This window comes from Phoca vitulina, unplaced genomic scaffold (assembly GCF_004348235.1).
Source record: "Phoca vitulina isolate PV1807 unplaced genomic scaffold, GSC_HSeal_1.0 scaffold62, whole genome shotgun sequence".
NCBI lineage: Eukaryota > Metazoa > Chordata > Mammalia > Carnivora > Phocidae > Phoca > Phoca vitulina.
Genome location: NW_022589765.1, coordinates 3,275,699 through 3,291,042, shown reverse-complemented (window position 1 = coordinate 3,291,042; position 15,344 = coordinate 3,275,699). Strand labels below are relative to the sequence as shown.

The 15,344-nt window shown below is 35.5% G+C and overlaps 1 protein-coding gene across 10 annotated transcripts in view; it reads right to left on the bottom strand.

Annotated features, from left to right (window-relative positions):
• Positions 1–15,344, bottom strand: part of THOC2 (THO complex 2) — a 116,833-nt gene that overhangs the window by 79,685 nt on the left and 21,804 nt on the right. For all 10 annotated transcript variants that reach the window (XM_032391342.1, XM_032391344.1, XM_032391345.1 and 7 more), the window contains exons 3-7: positions 13,747–13,838; positions 11,239–11,290; positions 7,135–7,205; positions 6,162–6,283; positions 5,454–5,587 (exon numbers count right to left, since the gene is read on the bottom strand). In XM_032391342.1, the coding sequence (XP_032247233.1) occupies positions 5,454–5,587; positions 6,162–6,283; positions 7,135–7,205; positions 11,239–11,290; positions 13,747–13,838 (471 nt within the window). The remainder of the gene's footprint in view (positions 1–5,453; positions 5,588–6,161; positions 6,284–7,134; positions 7,206–11,238; positions 11,291–13,746; positions 13,839–15,344) is intronic.

Genomic DNA, 15,344 nt, shown 5'->3' with positions numbered 1-15,344 from the left:
GGTAGAGAATAAATTGCAGCTCATGTTAAATGGCGATAAGTGCTCAGAAGAAAACATAGTGAATGAAAGGGAGTATTGAGGGGGATGGCCAGGGAAGGCTATACTGGAGAGGTTACATGTGAGTGCTTCGGGCCTAGTGTGCTTGGGAGTCCACATGATAGACTAGAATAGGGGTTTAGCCCAAGAAATCAAATTCTTTATATTCATGGAATATCCATGTATATCATGAGCTTGCAGTTGTAACTACCACATTGTTCTTCAGAGACAGTAACATAACCTGTTCTATAGGAGAGCCACGTTCAAGATAAGAAAGTAGTGTGTATTTTCCCAGTTAGATAAAAGCATAACTTCAAGAAAATCCCTCTTTGAAATGTTCCTAAAACAAAGGACTAAAAAGGTATAAACCCACAAGGACAAAAATTAGAAGAAACAAGGACAGATGAGAAGTGTCAACAGATAAAATAGAAACAAAAACAACTGAGGAGCTTACATAGCATAAATTTTTTTTTTTTTTTAAAGATTTTATTTATTTATTTGAGAGAGAAGGAGCAGTGGAGGGAGGGGGAGAGAGAGAGAGAGAGAGAGAAGCAGACTCCCCGCTGAGCAGGAAGCCCAATGGAGATCATGACCTGAGCCGAAGGCAGATGCTCAACCAACTGAGCCACCCAGGCGCCCCAGCATAAAAATTTTTATGTGAGAAATATCATCTTAAAAGAGTACATGGCAGTATGATAAGGAAAGACAAACTATAGGAAAGCAATATTGCCAAGTAAGCATCTCAAGCTAGATCAAAATGCTGCAGGAAAAATGTAGAGCCTACCCTGAAAAGAATAGAAAGGAAACCCTACAGGAGGCTTTTTTAAAAATAGGTCACTGCCACAAAGATAAGCAAGAGCCCTGGAGCCCATGGGCTACCAGTCTTGGTGGTAAATTAACAACAGGAGGAAGTAGCAAAGAGAGTAAATCAGCTGCCAGAACTAGACTCACTTCAAAGGTGGGGGGGGGGGTGAAATAGGTGATGGGGATTAAGGAGTGCACTTGTGGTGGTGAGCACTGGGTGTGGCATGGAAGTGTTGAACCACTATATTGTATATCTGAAACTAATATTATACTGTGTTAACTAACTGCAATTTAAATAAAAACTTTTAAAAAGGATAAATTTAAAGTAAAAGCTCCTTACCTGCCACACCTGCTGATCACCAAAAGCCTAAGCTAAAAACAAAGGTAACTGTAGTAAATCTAGTTTTATCTGGGTCCCTATACATAAGAATGGAGGAAGGGAATGAAGATTGGGGGACACTTCCTCTCTCTTTCTTAGTCATACACAAATTTCAAAAGTGTAGAAAAACTAAGAAGTGGAGCATAACCATCCCCTAAAATATAACCAGTAAAGCAGGGAACATGACTTCTCCAACAGGTCTCAAAATCTAAGACATCTAGGTGTTGTGAAATCTTCCCTAAGATAGCACAACAACCAACAAATAATAGCAAAAACTCTTTCCATTCTGAAAAATCAGGATTACCCTATTTTTCTACCATTCATTCCTCCTTTCTACAGAAGCCAACTATTTCCTCCAAATGCTCAATGCAAATGAAAAGAATAAAGCTGAAGAAATTTTACTTAAAAGGTAGGGAGAATAACACTTCCCTATCTTTCACAACATCTGCCACACTTATTTTAACAGGCTGTTGTAAAGATAAAATAATGTATGTATCAAAGTCCCTTGTAAAGATATTTTTTAAATCAAGCTCAAAAGACCTAAACATCTCCATGTTTCGAGAATTCAATAAAGATTTTATTGAACTTTCACATTTGCTTATTTTCTGCCCTCTATAAAATTACTGAGAAATACTTAAAAATTAAAGATAGAAATACTAGAGAGAACAGAAATGAATACAAACACGCAGCAGGAAAACAGAAATAATAAAGATCAGAGCAGAAATCAATGAAATAGAAACCAAAAGAACAGTAGAACAGATTAACGAAACTAGGAACTGGCTCTTTGAAAGAATTAGTAAGACTGATAAACCCCTGGCCAGACTTATCAAAAAGAAAATAGAAAGGACCCAAATAAATAAAATCATAAATGAAAGAGGAGAGATCACAACCAACACAGAAGAAATACAAATAATTATAAGAACATATTATGAGCAACCATATGCCAACAAATTAGACAATCTGGAAGAAATAGATGCATTCCTAGAGACGTATAAACTACCAAAACTGAACCAGGAAGAAACAGACAACCTGAACAGACCCATAAACAGCAAGGAAATTGAAGCAGTAATCAAAAATCTCCCAACAAACAAGAGCCCTGGGCCAGACGGCTTCCCAGGGAAATTCTACCAAACATTTAAAGAAAAATTAGTACCTATTCTTCTGAAACTGTTCCAAAAAACAGAAACGGAAGGAAAACTTCCAAACTCATTTTATGAGACCAGCATTACCTTATCCCAAAACTAGACAAAGACCCCACCAAAAAGGAGAATTACAGACCAATATCCCTGATGAACATGGATGCAAAAATTCTCAACAAGATCCTAGCCAAAAGGGGGTGCCTGGGTGGCTCAGTCGCAGGGCGTCTGCCTTTGGCTCAGGTCATGGTCCCAGGGTCCTGGGATCAAGCCCCGTGTCGGGCTCCCTGCTTGGTGAGACTGCTTCTCCCTCTCCCTCTGCCTGCTGCCCCCCCTGCTTGTGCTCGCTCGCTCGCTCTGTGTCAAATAAATAAATAAAATCTTTAAAAGAAAAAAAGATCCTAGCCAATAGGATCCAACAGTACATTAAAAGGATTATTCACCACGACCAAGTGGGATTTATTCCTGGGCTGCAAGGTTGGTTCAACATCCGCAAATCAATGTGATACACTACATTAATAAAAGAAAGGACAAGAACCATATGATACTCTCAGTAGATGCAGAAAAAGCATTTGACAAAGTACAGCATCCTCTCTTGATTAAAACTCTTCACAGTGTAGGGACAGAGAGTACATACCTCAATATCACAAAAGCCATCTACGAAAAACCCACAGCTAATATCATTCTCAATGGGGAAAAACTGAGAGCTTTTTCCCTAAGGTCAGGAACACGGCAGGGATGTCCACTATCACCACTACTGTTCAACACAGTACTAGAAGTCCTAGTCTCAGCAATCAGACAACAAAAAGAAATAAAAGGCATCTGAATCAGCAAAGAAGTCAAACTCTCACTCTTCGCAGATGATATACTTTACGTGGAAAATCCAAAAGACTCCACCCCAAAACTGCTAGAACTCATACAGGAATTCAGTAAAGTGGCAGGATATAAAATCAATGCACAGAAATCAGTTGCATTTCTATACACCAACAACGAGACAGAAGAAAGAGAAATTAAGGAGTTGATCCCATTTACAATTGCACCCAAAACCATAAGATACCTAGGAATAAACCTAACCAAAGAGGCAAAGAATCTGTACTCAGAAAACTATAGAATACTCATGAAAGAAATTGAGGAAGACATAAAGAAATGGAAAAACGTTCCATGCTCATGGATTGGAAGAACAAATATTGTGAAAATGTCTATGCTACCTAGAGCAATCTATACATTTAATGCAATTGCTATCAAAATACCATCAACTTTTTTCAAAGAAATGGAACAAATAATCCTAAAATTTGTATGGAACCAAAAAAGACCCCGAATAGCCAGAGGAATGTTGAAAAAGAAAACCAAAGCTGGTGGCATCACAATGCCAGACTTCAAGCACTATTAAAAAGCTGTAATCATCAAGACAGTATGGTACTGGCACAAAAACAGACACATAGATCAATGGAAAAGAATAGAGAACTCAGAAATGGACCTTCAACTCTATGGTCAACTAATCTTCGACAAAGCAGGAAAGAAGTCTAATGGAAAAAGACAATCTCTTCAACAAATGGTGTTGGAAAAATTGGACAGCCACATGCAGAAAAATGAAAGTGGACCATTTCCTTATACCACACACAAAAATAGACTGAAAATGGATGAAAGACCTAAATGTGAGACAGGAGTCCATCAAAATCCTATGGAGAACACAGGCAGCAACCTCTTTGACCTCAGCCGCAGCAACTTCTTCCTAGAAACATCACCAAAGGCAAGGGAAGCAAGGGCAAAAATGAACTACTGGGACTTCATCCGGATAAAAAGCTTTTGCATAGCAAAGGAAACAGTCAACAAAACTAAAAGACAACCAACAGAATGGGAGAAGATATTTGCAAATGACACATCAGATAAAGGGCTAGTATCCAAAATCTATAAAGAACTTATCAAACTCAACACCCAAAGAACAAATAATCCAATCAAGAAATGGGCAGAAGACATGAACAGACATTTCTGCAAAGAAGACATCCAAATGGCCAACAGACACATGAAAAAGTGCTCAACATCATTTGGCATCAGGGAAATACAAATCAAAACCACAATGAGATACCACCTCACACCAGCCAGAATGGCTAAAATTAACAAGTCAGGAAACGACAGATGTTGGCGAGGATGTGGAGAAAGGGGAACCCTCCTACGCTGTTGGTGGGAATGCAAACTGGTGCAGTCATTCTGGAAAACAGTATAGAGGTTCCTCAAAAAGTTGAAAATAGAGCTACCCTACGACCCAGAAATTGCACTACTGGGTATTTACCCCAAAGATACAAATGTAGTGATCTGAAGGGGCACGTGCACCCCAATGTTTATAGCAGCAATGTCCACAATAGCCAAACTATGGAAAGAGCCTAGATGTCCATCAGCAGATGAATGGATAAAGATGTGGTATATATATATATATATATATACATACATACAATGGAATCTTATGCAGCCATCAAAAAAAAAAAAGAAATCTTGCCATTTGCAACAATGTGGATGGAACTAGAGGGTATTATGTTAAGCGAAATAAATCAGAGAAAGACAATTATCATATGATCTTGCTGATATGTGGAATTTGAGAAACAAGGCAGAGGATCATGGGGGAAGAGAGGGAAAAATGAAACAAGACGAAACCAGAGAGGGAGACAAACCATAAGAGACTCTTAATCTCAGGATACAAACTGAGGGTTGCTGGAGTGGAGGGGGGTGGAAGGGATGGGGTGGCTGGGTGATGGACATTGGGGAGGGTATGTGTTGTGGTGAGCACTGTGTATTATGTAAGACTGATGAATCACAGACCTGTACCCCTGAAACCAATAATACAATGAAAATAATAACAATAAAAAGAAAAAAGAAATGAATACAAACACATAGGTAGCAATGACAAAAAGATTTCTCATAAATATCATCCCAAATTTTACTAGTACTGATAAAATCTTAAAAGTACAATCTAGACACTGCTCTCATTTCTTAATTGAAAAAAAGAAACCTACATGGGGGAATGCATCCATTTTGTCTTTATGGATATTCTCCAACAGTTTAAAAAAAACTTAGTAACACATATTATTAGACATATGTCTTACCTATTAAAGATTTTATATTTTCTAAGATTAAATCACTAGTAATATTTCCAGATAAATCTTGCCCCAATTCAGCAATCAGCTTGGCATAACCTTCATTCTCTTCTCTTAACAAATTGAATTTTTGCTGCTTATAACTGAAATTAGATAAACATCATAAAGGGGATAAAATTAATTCAATTAACAAGCTTGCATAAAAGTACCGTATTCTTCTCATTGAATTTTCATATTTCTCTTATATAGAACAATTATAAAAATAGTTGTTGAAAGTTTACTTCTTTGTATATCTTTTAAAATAGAAAATAACAGTGATTCATAAGAGACACCCCAATGTTAATTACACAGGGAAAACCAGTAACACAAAAAAAGAATATTGCTAATCCCAAGGAACAATAGCATGCCACTATTTCCATCGTTGACTAAGAATATAGCCATACTTGTAAATTATTTTATTGGTAATAATAAAAGCACTGAATATTACTTTAACTTCTAATACGGAAAAAAATTAACACTGGTTTCACACAGGTAAAGTTCACGGCTGACTCAATAATCCTAGGCTTCTTTTAAAAGGATAAAACACAAGACATGCTAACAGCAACAACAACAAAAAAAATCTTCAGACTGCTGTTAGAAACATCTAGTATTCAAAATGAGAACTAAAGAAAACATACTCAGATACTTGATCTGCAACATAAAGATAAATGTACTTACAAGAGTTTTGTCTTGATTTTAACTGACTTTTGATTGAACTGCTGTGATTGTTTGATAAGCCCTAATGATTCCAATGTTTCTGGATCCAGGCGTTCCTTTAGAACTGTGTCTGAAACTAAATACTGTATTAAAAAATATTAAAGGCCATTTATTCCTTAGCATTCTAACATATCCACAATTTAAATACACTCAAAATAATTTTTCCCAAATAAGAATATTAAAATCACATTAAATATGTATCAATAAATTTCAATTTATTAAAAAAAAGCTTGGAACTTCAATTTAACAAAAATGATGACTCTCCAAATATTGAAAAAAATGTGACATATAGCTCTTTAAATAAAACTCACTAAAAAATTATATGCATGCTGTACACAGCCTACAAATGAAATTCTGATTAAACCTATGTCTGTCAACTGAATTTTTCTTTAAGAGTAATACAGCACCTTCAGCCTTCATTACTTTCTACTGTTTAAGTCAAATTCTAGTACAGCGAATACAAGGACATCTTCCAGGTCTGAGTAATAGCATTTCTCCTTGGTTCTAAATTTATGAACATAAAATGGTTTACTCGACAATGATTATGACAAGTTCTAGAATTTATTATTTTTAAACTACCTCCATTCTTTTTCTCCTTGCCTAATAGTTTATGAAAAACTGTTCAGTTTAAAAGTTGTCCACATCATTTCTACTCACTTGATAGATGCTTACCTTTTCCTTATTTAGGAACTTACTAGGTCAGGAATATCACCAAAAGTCTGATATATACAGATAGTTTAATTGATATGAAGCATGCATATTCCACATAATTAGCATGTCTAATTTTACAAAGCATTCCATTTCAAAATCCAAATCTCACCTTATAATGAATAGCCAACTGAATGTCAATATCCTCCTCCATTAACATGATTAACTGTGATTATAATTGTTCAATGTAAAAATCTAGAAAGGGAAAGTATTTTTTATAACTTACCAAACATGCTAATACCAATTGTGTAAAATAGTCTCTCTTGCTTTTTTCTTCTAAACAATTTGTCTCAATATCTATAATGATGGGAAAAAAAAACATGAAAGTTTGATTTTTCTAGACTGTCTCCAGCACTATAATAAGATACTTATTTTCTTTAAAACTAGCTAATTTTAAAATGCCTCATTCTGAAATTGGAAACAAATTTGCAACTATAGTAAGCAGGAGCTGTCCTTCATATGCATATGAATGCTCAGAATTAATTTCTCCTGATAATGGAGACTGACCCTGTAGCCAATGGCATATCCATAAAATGGTAAGTTGATTACACAGGAGTTACATGCTATGGCACTGGAAGCAACAAAACTTCAAAAAAATAATGTTTTCAAAAATGGAAATATTCAAGCAAAGTTTAAATGACAACACATCAGAGATGCTAAAGAAGAGATTCCTTCCTTAGGTGTAAAGTTGAACTAGGTGACAACAAAGATCTCTTCTAACACTAAAGATCTTATTACTTGTGAGGATTAAACCTCTGACCTTGGCCACCTTGGCACCATGTTCTAACCAAACTACCTGGCCATCAACTCTACGAAAAGACAGTATTAAAAGAATATTTTTAACACCCCGTTTTGAATTACTCTAGTCAGCAAACAAAAATTATTCATGATTTTTATTTTCTTCCTATTGAAATATTAAGAAACTGAGACCTCCGAGTTTCAGTAGATTATTCAGAAAATTTGTCAGTTTTATGAAGTATGGAGGAAATAAAACAATTAGCTCTTAATGCCAAGCATCAAAAAATTCAACCAGGATTGGGCGCCTGGGTGGCTCAGATGGTTAAGCGTCTGCCTTCAGCTCAGGTCATGATTCCGGGGTTCTGGGATCGAGTCCCGCATCGGGCTCCCTGCTAGGCGGGGAGCCTGCTTCTCCCTCTTCTTCTGCCTCTCTCTCTCTCTGACTCTCATGAATAAAAAAAAAAAAAAATTAAAAAAAAAAAGACTTAAAAAAATTCAACCAGGATTGACAGGATTACAAAGTTGATCTCAGGATTATTGCTTTAATGATTACATACTATCATATTAAGGTCAACTCGTAATTTACAAGAGACACCAATTTTAGTGATATAATAAAATTGTCTTCTAAGGGTTCTACAGTTCTCCCCAGATGTCCTACCACTGATTTGCTTCAGTTTACTTTCTATTGCCGTAACTGAGAATCAAAAGAGAAAAGAATTTATCATCAAACATTTCCACATTTTCCTGGCCCTTCTCCTCTTTCCCGTCTTGGACAGTGTCATTTCCCAATATCCTGGCCACTGTAGCTAAGCACATGGTCAGCTCAAGCGTATTAAGAGAATTTGAGGGTATAATTTATACAACATAAACTGCAATACAATCTCATTCTCTTAATTAGACTTTTGATCCATGTGTATCTCATCAATCCCTTCCAGGGATTCCTAGTTGTCTCCCTGTTATCTGGTTTTCTGGTCCCTCCTCAGGCTAGAACTTCAAGGATACTGATCTTCAGGGGTCAGGACTAAACTGGGCCCATTCTTTTAACCAACATCTATCTACCAAGGCCCAAAAGTCCCTAAGATCTACCCCCAAAGTCCCTGAGATCAGAGCACCTGGATAGCAGGTTCATCCTCTTCAAGCCAAGTCTCCTCTCCTCTTAGCCATCTGACCTGATCAAGGTACCACTCTCTGGGTTCTGACCATGTTAAGAAATGCTTAGTAGGACCTCAGTAAACTTCTTTGCTGAGCTATCTCAACAATCAATACACGACTCTCTTAGCACAATTATGTCTTCCCTGTTTCTTTCTTCTTTTTGTCCTAACTAATGAAGCTATTCTAATAAATTCATTCATTATCCCTGACTCATAAACCCTGAAATCAGTACCTAGTAAATTCTCTTTAATTTCCCCTATGATTTTACTAAAAAGCCCTCAACCATTTCCAACTCTAGGTCCCAGTATCACCAACCACCCACTCCAGCTCAGAGGTCCCATCAGTGCATCAAGTTACATCAGACTTCCCTCTCCAGGTTAATATAGCTCTCAGGCCCCCTCATTCTTACATAATTAGTCTTTTAAAGAAAACTGTTATCTTAACCAGGAAGTACAGCACTGATTTTTCTTATGGCTCTTAAAATATTAGAAAGACAACATGGTATAGTAAAAAAAATTACGGGCTCTGGAACCAAAACGACCCAGGTTCAAACCCTGTTTTACTGGCTATGTGGCCTTGAAAAATCCCTTCTCGGAGCTTCAATTTTCTGATATGTACACCTACTTTACAGAAGTTGCTGTAAAGATTAAAATGAAATTAAATGCATAACACAATGCTTAGAACATAGAAGGTGCTCCAAAAATAGCATCTACATTATTATTGCCATTATCATTATTAGAGGTAGCTCCCATTCTTACTCCTATTCCCTAGTTTGGTCTGGGGTCATCCTTCGATCATTTTTTTTTTTTCTGCTAACAGTGAGGGTGGGTGAGTGAGGGGGGACAGGTAAGGGAAATTCTCTTTCCAAGTTTGCCATTCTAATCTTGCTTGTAAAAATTGACTGGATAGGCTAAAAGAAATTTCCCAAGAGCAACCAAACATCCTCATAAATTTATGTTAATAGTAAAAAGCAATGACTTATAACAATAATTCCTATTACTAAAGTAAATATGAAGGGAAAATATATCCTAATAAAATAAATCAATAAAGAAATTATTGGAACTTACTAGTAAGCTGATAGCTGATGATTACCCCCAAAAAAGACATAAAATATACTCCTGACACTATCAAGGAACGACAGCTTCCACAAAATGTTACCTACAAATCACTCTTTCAGTCCTACAAATTTATAGTAAAAACCATTTTTTAAAATTTTTTAAACTGTTTCAAGGTATATCTATATGTAACATACATAATGTAATACCTTTAGTGCCTGCTTTAAAAAATTAAGCTTAAAAGGTTTTGTTGTTCTTGCTGGCATAAATCAATTCAATAGATAGTATGAACTTATACTTAATGATCCAAACCAGGACAGTTTTAAAAATCGAAATAAGGCACTATTAATTATGCCAGGGGAAAAAAAACAAAAGTGGGACATACGATCACCCCATCAGTGGTCTACTCTTTTATCACTCACAGTCCACACACATTTTGACCTATTCCTGACATTACTGCTGTTATGAATCTTAAACATCCTGAAGGATCAAGCACCAGGCATTCAGATTTGATGAGATCAAATTCCCAGATTCTCAGTAAGACATTTAAGTAACCTATCTATTCTAGGAATTAAGATTAATGAGCTAAATTAATTCACTCCAGCTCGACAAACTCTCAGAGGATGTCTTATTTTAAAGTGAATATTAAAATGTCTGGTAAAGGTTTCTATTAGATCAAAGTTTTAGAAAGCATAACACTGATGGGGAAAACTGTGCTCAAAGTTATTTTAATTCAAATCTAAAATTAAGAGAAATAAATTTATAATATACATTATTTTTTAAATCCATGCTTCCCGTGGAAGGACACTACCTTTTGTTCTAAGTCAAAGAAATACTCCTTTTTTATCTTGCATAAATTCTTACTTATTCTGGACAAATAGAGAAGCTGCTATCTCCAAAGCTGGTTTCTCATCCTCAAAAGAAAAGTACTTTTGATTACTTTGGCTCTTCTTGCTCTCTCTAAAATTAAGAAGAATCAAAAGAGTATAACAGCAAAGTAACTATCTCTTTAGCGTCCTAAGTTTGAGATTCTGACATTCATTGATAAAATTAATTATGTGGTTACTAAAATCTGAATAATTCAGACTAACTGAACTTCAAAAAACTTAGCTTTTTTCTACTTGAAATGACTTAATTTAGCTCAATTTTATATAAACATACATTCTGCAAAACTCAGACTATTTAAATTATAAACTATATCTAAAGCTAGTTTATAAACAGTGATCATACTCACATTTGACTTACAACACTATATTCTCTATAAAGTAAAGAAATGATACAGTCTAGTTCCTACAAATAGTTTGAAAGAAAATATTTTTTTAAACATAGTACATTAATCTACCATACAGCACTTTTTACAGGTGAAATAAAGGATTGATACCTACCTAATATGCAGAATACATCAGCAAGAATGGAGGGCATATCCTCACGAAATTCCTAATTATAAAAATATAATTATTCATAGTAAATACAAGAACAGCACACTAGCAAGTATGGTTTCAGAATAATACTCTTCAGTAAAACCTAAAACCTAACAAAACCCCAACACCACTACGTTGACAAATAATAAAATTCAAGTTTCGTAATACACAGAAAACAGAAAGAGACAACAGTTGGAAAAAAAATGTTTAAATGTCTACCATGAAATAACTTGATAAAACACTTGATAAAAAAAAAACCTAACAAGCGGGGCGCCTGGGTGGCTCAGTCATTAAGCGTCTGCCTTCAGCTCAGGCCATGGTCCCAGGGTCCTGGGATCGAGCCCGGCATCGGGCTCCCTGCTCAGCGGGAAGCCTGCTTTTCCCTCTCCCACTCTCCCTGCTTGTGTTTCCTCTCTCTGTGTTCCCTCTCTCGCTGTCTCTCTGTCAAATAAATCTTTAAAAAAAAAACCTAACAAGCACCTCAGGAAATATTAAAGAGCACAAATGAATGACACTTTTCCAATGAAGTTTCATGTTAGAAACCACTGGAATTTGGGTACCTTAAACCTACTGTTAAAAATGGTACATTTTTCAACTACAACTTTAAATGTGCTCATGCCTCAATCAACACTGATTTATGCAAAAGTCCTAGTGGTATCGGAACAGAAATCTAAAAAATACAAAAACAATTACAAGCTGTCATTCCATAACTCAAGATTCTCTGAAGATGAAAACAATTACCAAAAATCCATCTTTATTTTCTTTATGCACTGATGTTTGTAGCCTTTGTAAACTAAAATTCTCCCCTCATTTCTGGATGAAAACTTCAACACGTATTCTAGATTTGTCTCCTGACTTCCCACTCCCATGCCCAATTTTAGAGACATTTTCCATTAGTAAGGATCATAGTTCAATCACTGCAATTAGTTTGCTGGCACTATAGCAACCCTTAAACTAGCCTACTTTCAGAGAGTAAAGGAAAGAAATATAATCCTAACAACAACAACAACAACAAAAAACTGGCACTGTAAGAGACATGCAAGATACGCTTCCATGGCTAAGATATGGGACAGTGAGATATGGGGCTATGAGAAAGCCATGACAATGACAATCCAGGTGCAAAGGTATATATAAAGACTCAAAGGAAAGGGGAAGCTAAGTAAAAACAAAATACATATTAAATCCATTTGGACTATTCACTTTCAAAAAATGGGAAAAATATTAGAATCGAATCCATAAACAGACTATACCAATGGCCAATTTACAGAATGAAAGAACCTTAATTGCACACCAGACTTCAGTCTCAAAAGTTTCTTAAGGGCTATGAATTTTTGCTATGTCTACTTGAACGCAAGTACTCAGGCTACTTGAAGAAAAGAGCAAAACAAGAGTTTTCAACATGGAATATTAGTTGTTGAAAAAAAAGACTACTCCAACATGAATTAATACTGCTGTGGTCAGATAGAGACAGTTTAAGGATAAAAGAGAAATTCATATTGAACCTTGACTGCTCAAATACATTTCAATATGTAAGGGAAAAAAAAATCACAACAGCTAAACATAGAAATTCCTCACGACTATCCTCAGAAAAGCACAGAAAGCATATGAAGGAGATTACCTATCCTAACAGAAAAAGGCTACAGAAGCTTAAAGCAGCACAAGGGAAATTCGTACTGGTATCAAGAAGCTCCAGGTCCTACACGTCAATAATACTCATTATGAAAGCTGTTCTCAACTGGATGGATAATTTTATTTATACAAGGTTAAAATCCAGCCTAATAATAATAGAATAATACACCACTTAACTACTTAAGTTAAGAAACTTAACTACTGGTTTACAAACAACATCCTTACAATTTGAGAGCTCATCTTACAATTCAAATACCAAACACCTATGAAAAGTATCTGGTCTGAATCTAACTTAAATTGTCTAATAAAAGAGACAGAAAAATCACCTAAAGGTTAGGGGAAAAAATCTAGTTATTAATATTTTCTAACAAACACATGAAAACTGGCATCAAGTGAGCATTAGTTACAACTATGCAACCTCAATTTAATTTAAAATAACTTAATCCTCAAATTTTAAAATATATTTAATTTCTAAACATAACTGCAAACAAAAGAAAATGTTTTGATATGCTCCACTGTGAGAAAAATATTCTAGTCAAATTATTTTTATAGTAGCATTTTTAATTAAGTGTATCGTGATTTTGTTCCAAGGCAGGCTTTTTTTTTTTCTTTGCCCTCTCAGCTTACCTAACATTTTCTGCTTTATTCACAACCAAAGATTAAAATTTCAACCTAGCAACAACGGCTTATCAATATTGCCTTAAAACATCCACTACTATAATTCTGAACAAAATGAAATGCAAGTTATATACTTTAGGGATCTTTGTATCAAAGGCAAAAAGAAATATGTAATTATTAAATTAAAAAACGTGTGTGTGTGTGTATGTGTGTGTATATACTTACGCTAATGTCATTAAGAACATTAGATGCCTGTTCATGCTTTAGATTTCCTTTAATGACATGGTATGATAACTCATAAAGAGCCTGCTGGAAATCTGTTGAACATAAAAGAAAGAGTGTAAGAACACAATCTCTTGAACATAAAAGGTAGACCCTTCTGAGGGAAGACCTCTGTATTTCCCACTTCTCAGAATTATAAGTATCAAAAATAAGAAAAATATACTTCTAATGCTTTTCTCTGACAGATTTTTTTCCCTTTTACTTTCACAAAAACACAACACTAAAAGTAGAAAATAGTTAACCTTGACTCCACTACTATAACATAACTACTGCTTGAACATTTCCTTCCAATCTTTTTCTACGTATCTACATGTTTTACATATTTGCATTCACAGTGTACATCATTTGGTATTCAGATTCCCCCACAAACACTTTTTAAAGTATTTCCTTATGCTACCAAAGTCTCCCAAATTATTTTCAGTGACTGCATGGAATTCCAGCAGGTGGATATAAACTAATTTAACCATTTCTCTCACCAGCAAATTTCACAGCTTTGTCTACATATATTGGGATCATAGCCAATTCACTCTCAGGGCTACATTGACAACAGGTAAAGACTACCAGTCAATATAAAATCAAGTTGTATCCGTATCCTACTCTCGGAGAATGTCTCCCCAAATCTAGATCTTTTCGCCTATCAGAATTCAAACTAAAATAATTACATATATACATATGTAAAATGGCAGTTCTATGAGAACTGTCAACCACAGATAGTCTCATTCACTATTACCATAGCTTCCTTCCCTGGAGAAGGAATTCGGACGGGGCGGGGGGGGGGGGGGGGGGAGCTAATGGTCACATGACTACCTCCTTCGGGCCATATTTTTCTTTAGTCCTATACACTGAAAACTTTACCTCCTTCCTCTCATTAAAAGTAGAAAAACAATTGTATGGTGACAGATGGTACCTATGCTTGTGGTGAGCACAGCATAATGTACAGTTATAGAGTTGTTGAATTACTATGTTGTACACCTGAAACTAATTTATTATGTGTCGCCTATACTTCAGTAATAAAAAAAAAAAAGTAGAAAAACAAGTAGCTCTAAAAACAGCTGTAAAATAAAGTCAATTTATCTTTCTGAAGGGAATCAAAAATCTTTCAGGGCAAAATAGCAGGTAAAACATCAAATATTTAAAAATCTTCTCCCTTAGTTTGACTACTCGTCACAAAAAAGGAATAGCATAGAAATCAAAACATACCAATATCCCTTTAAACAACCTTATTTACAATTTTATTAATTTACAATTATTTTACAATGAAATAAATTTGTCCATTAAATTATTTGCTAAAGAAATATAGCCAGAGGGAGCCCGGGTGGCTCAGTCAGTTAAGCGTCTGCCTTCAGCTCAGGTCATGATCCCGGGGCCCTGGGATTGAGCCCCACGTCGGGCTCCCTGCCCAGTAGGGAGTCTGCTTCTCCCTCTCCCTCCCCCAACTTGTGCTCCCTCTCTCACTCTCTCTCTCAAATAAATCTTTAAAATTAAAAAATTAAAAAAAAAAAAGAAATACAGCCAGAGTATCCCAATTCCTAATGAAGAAT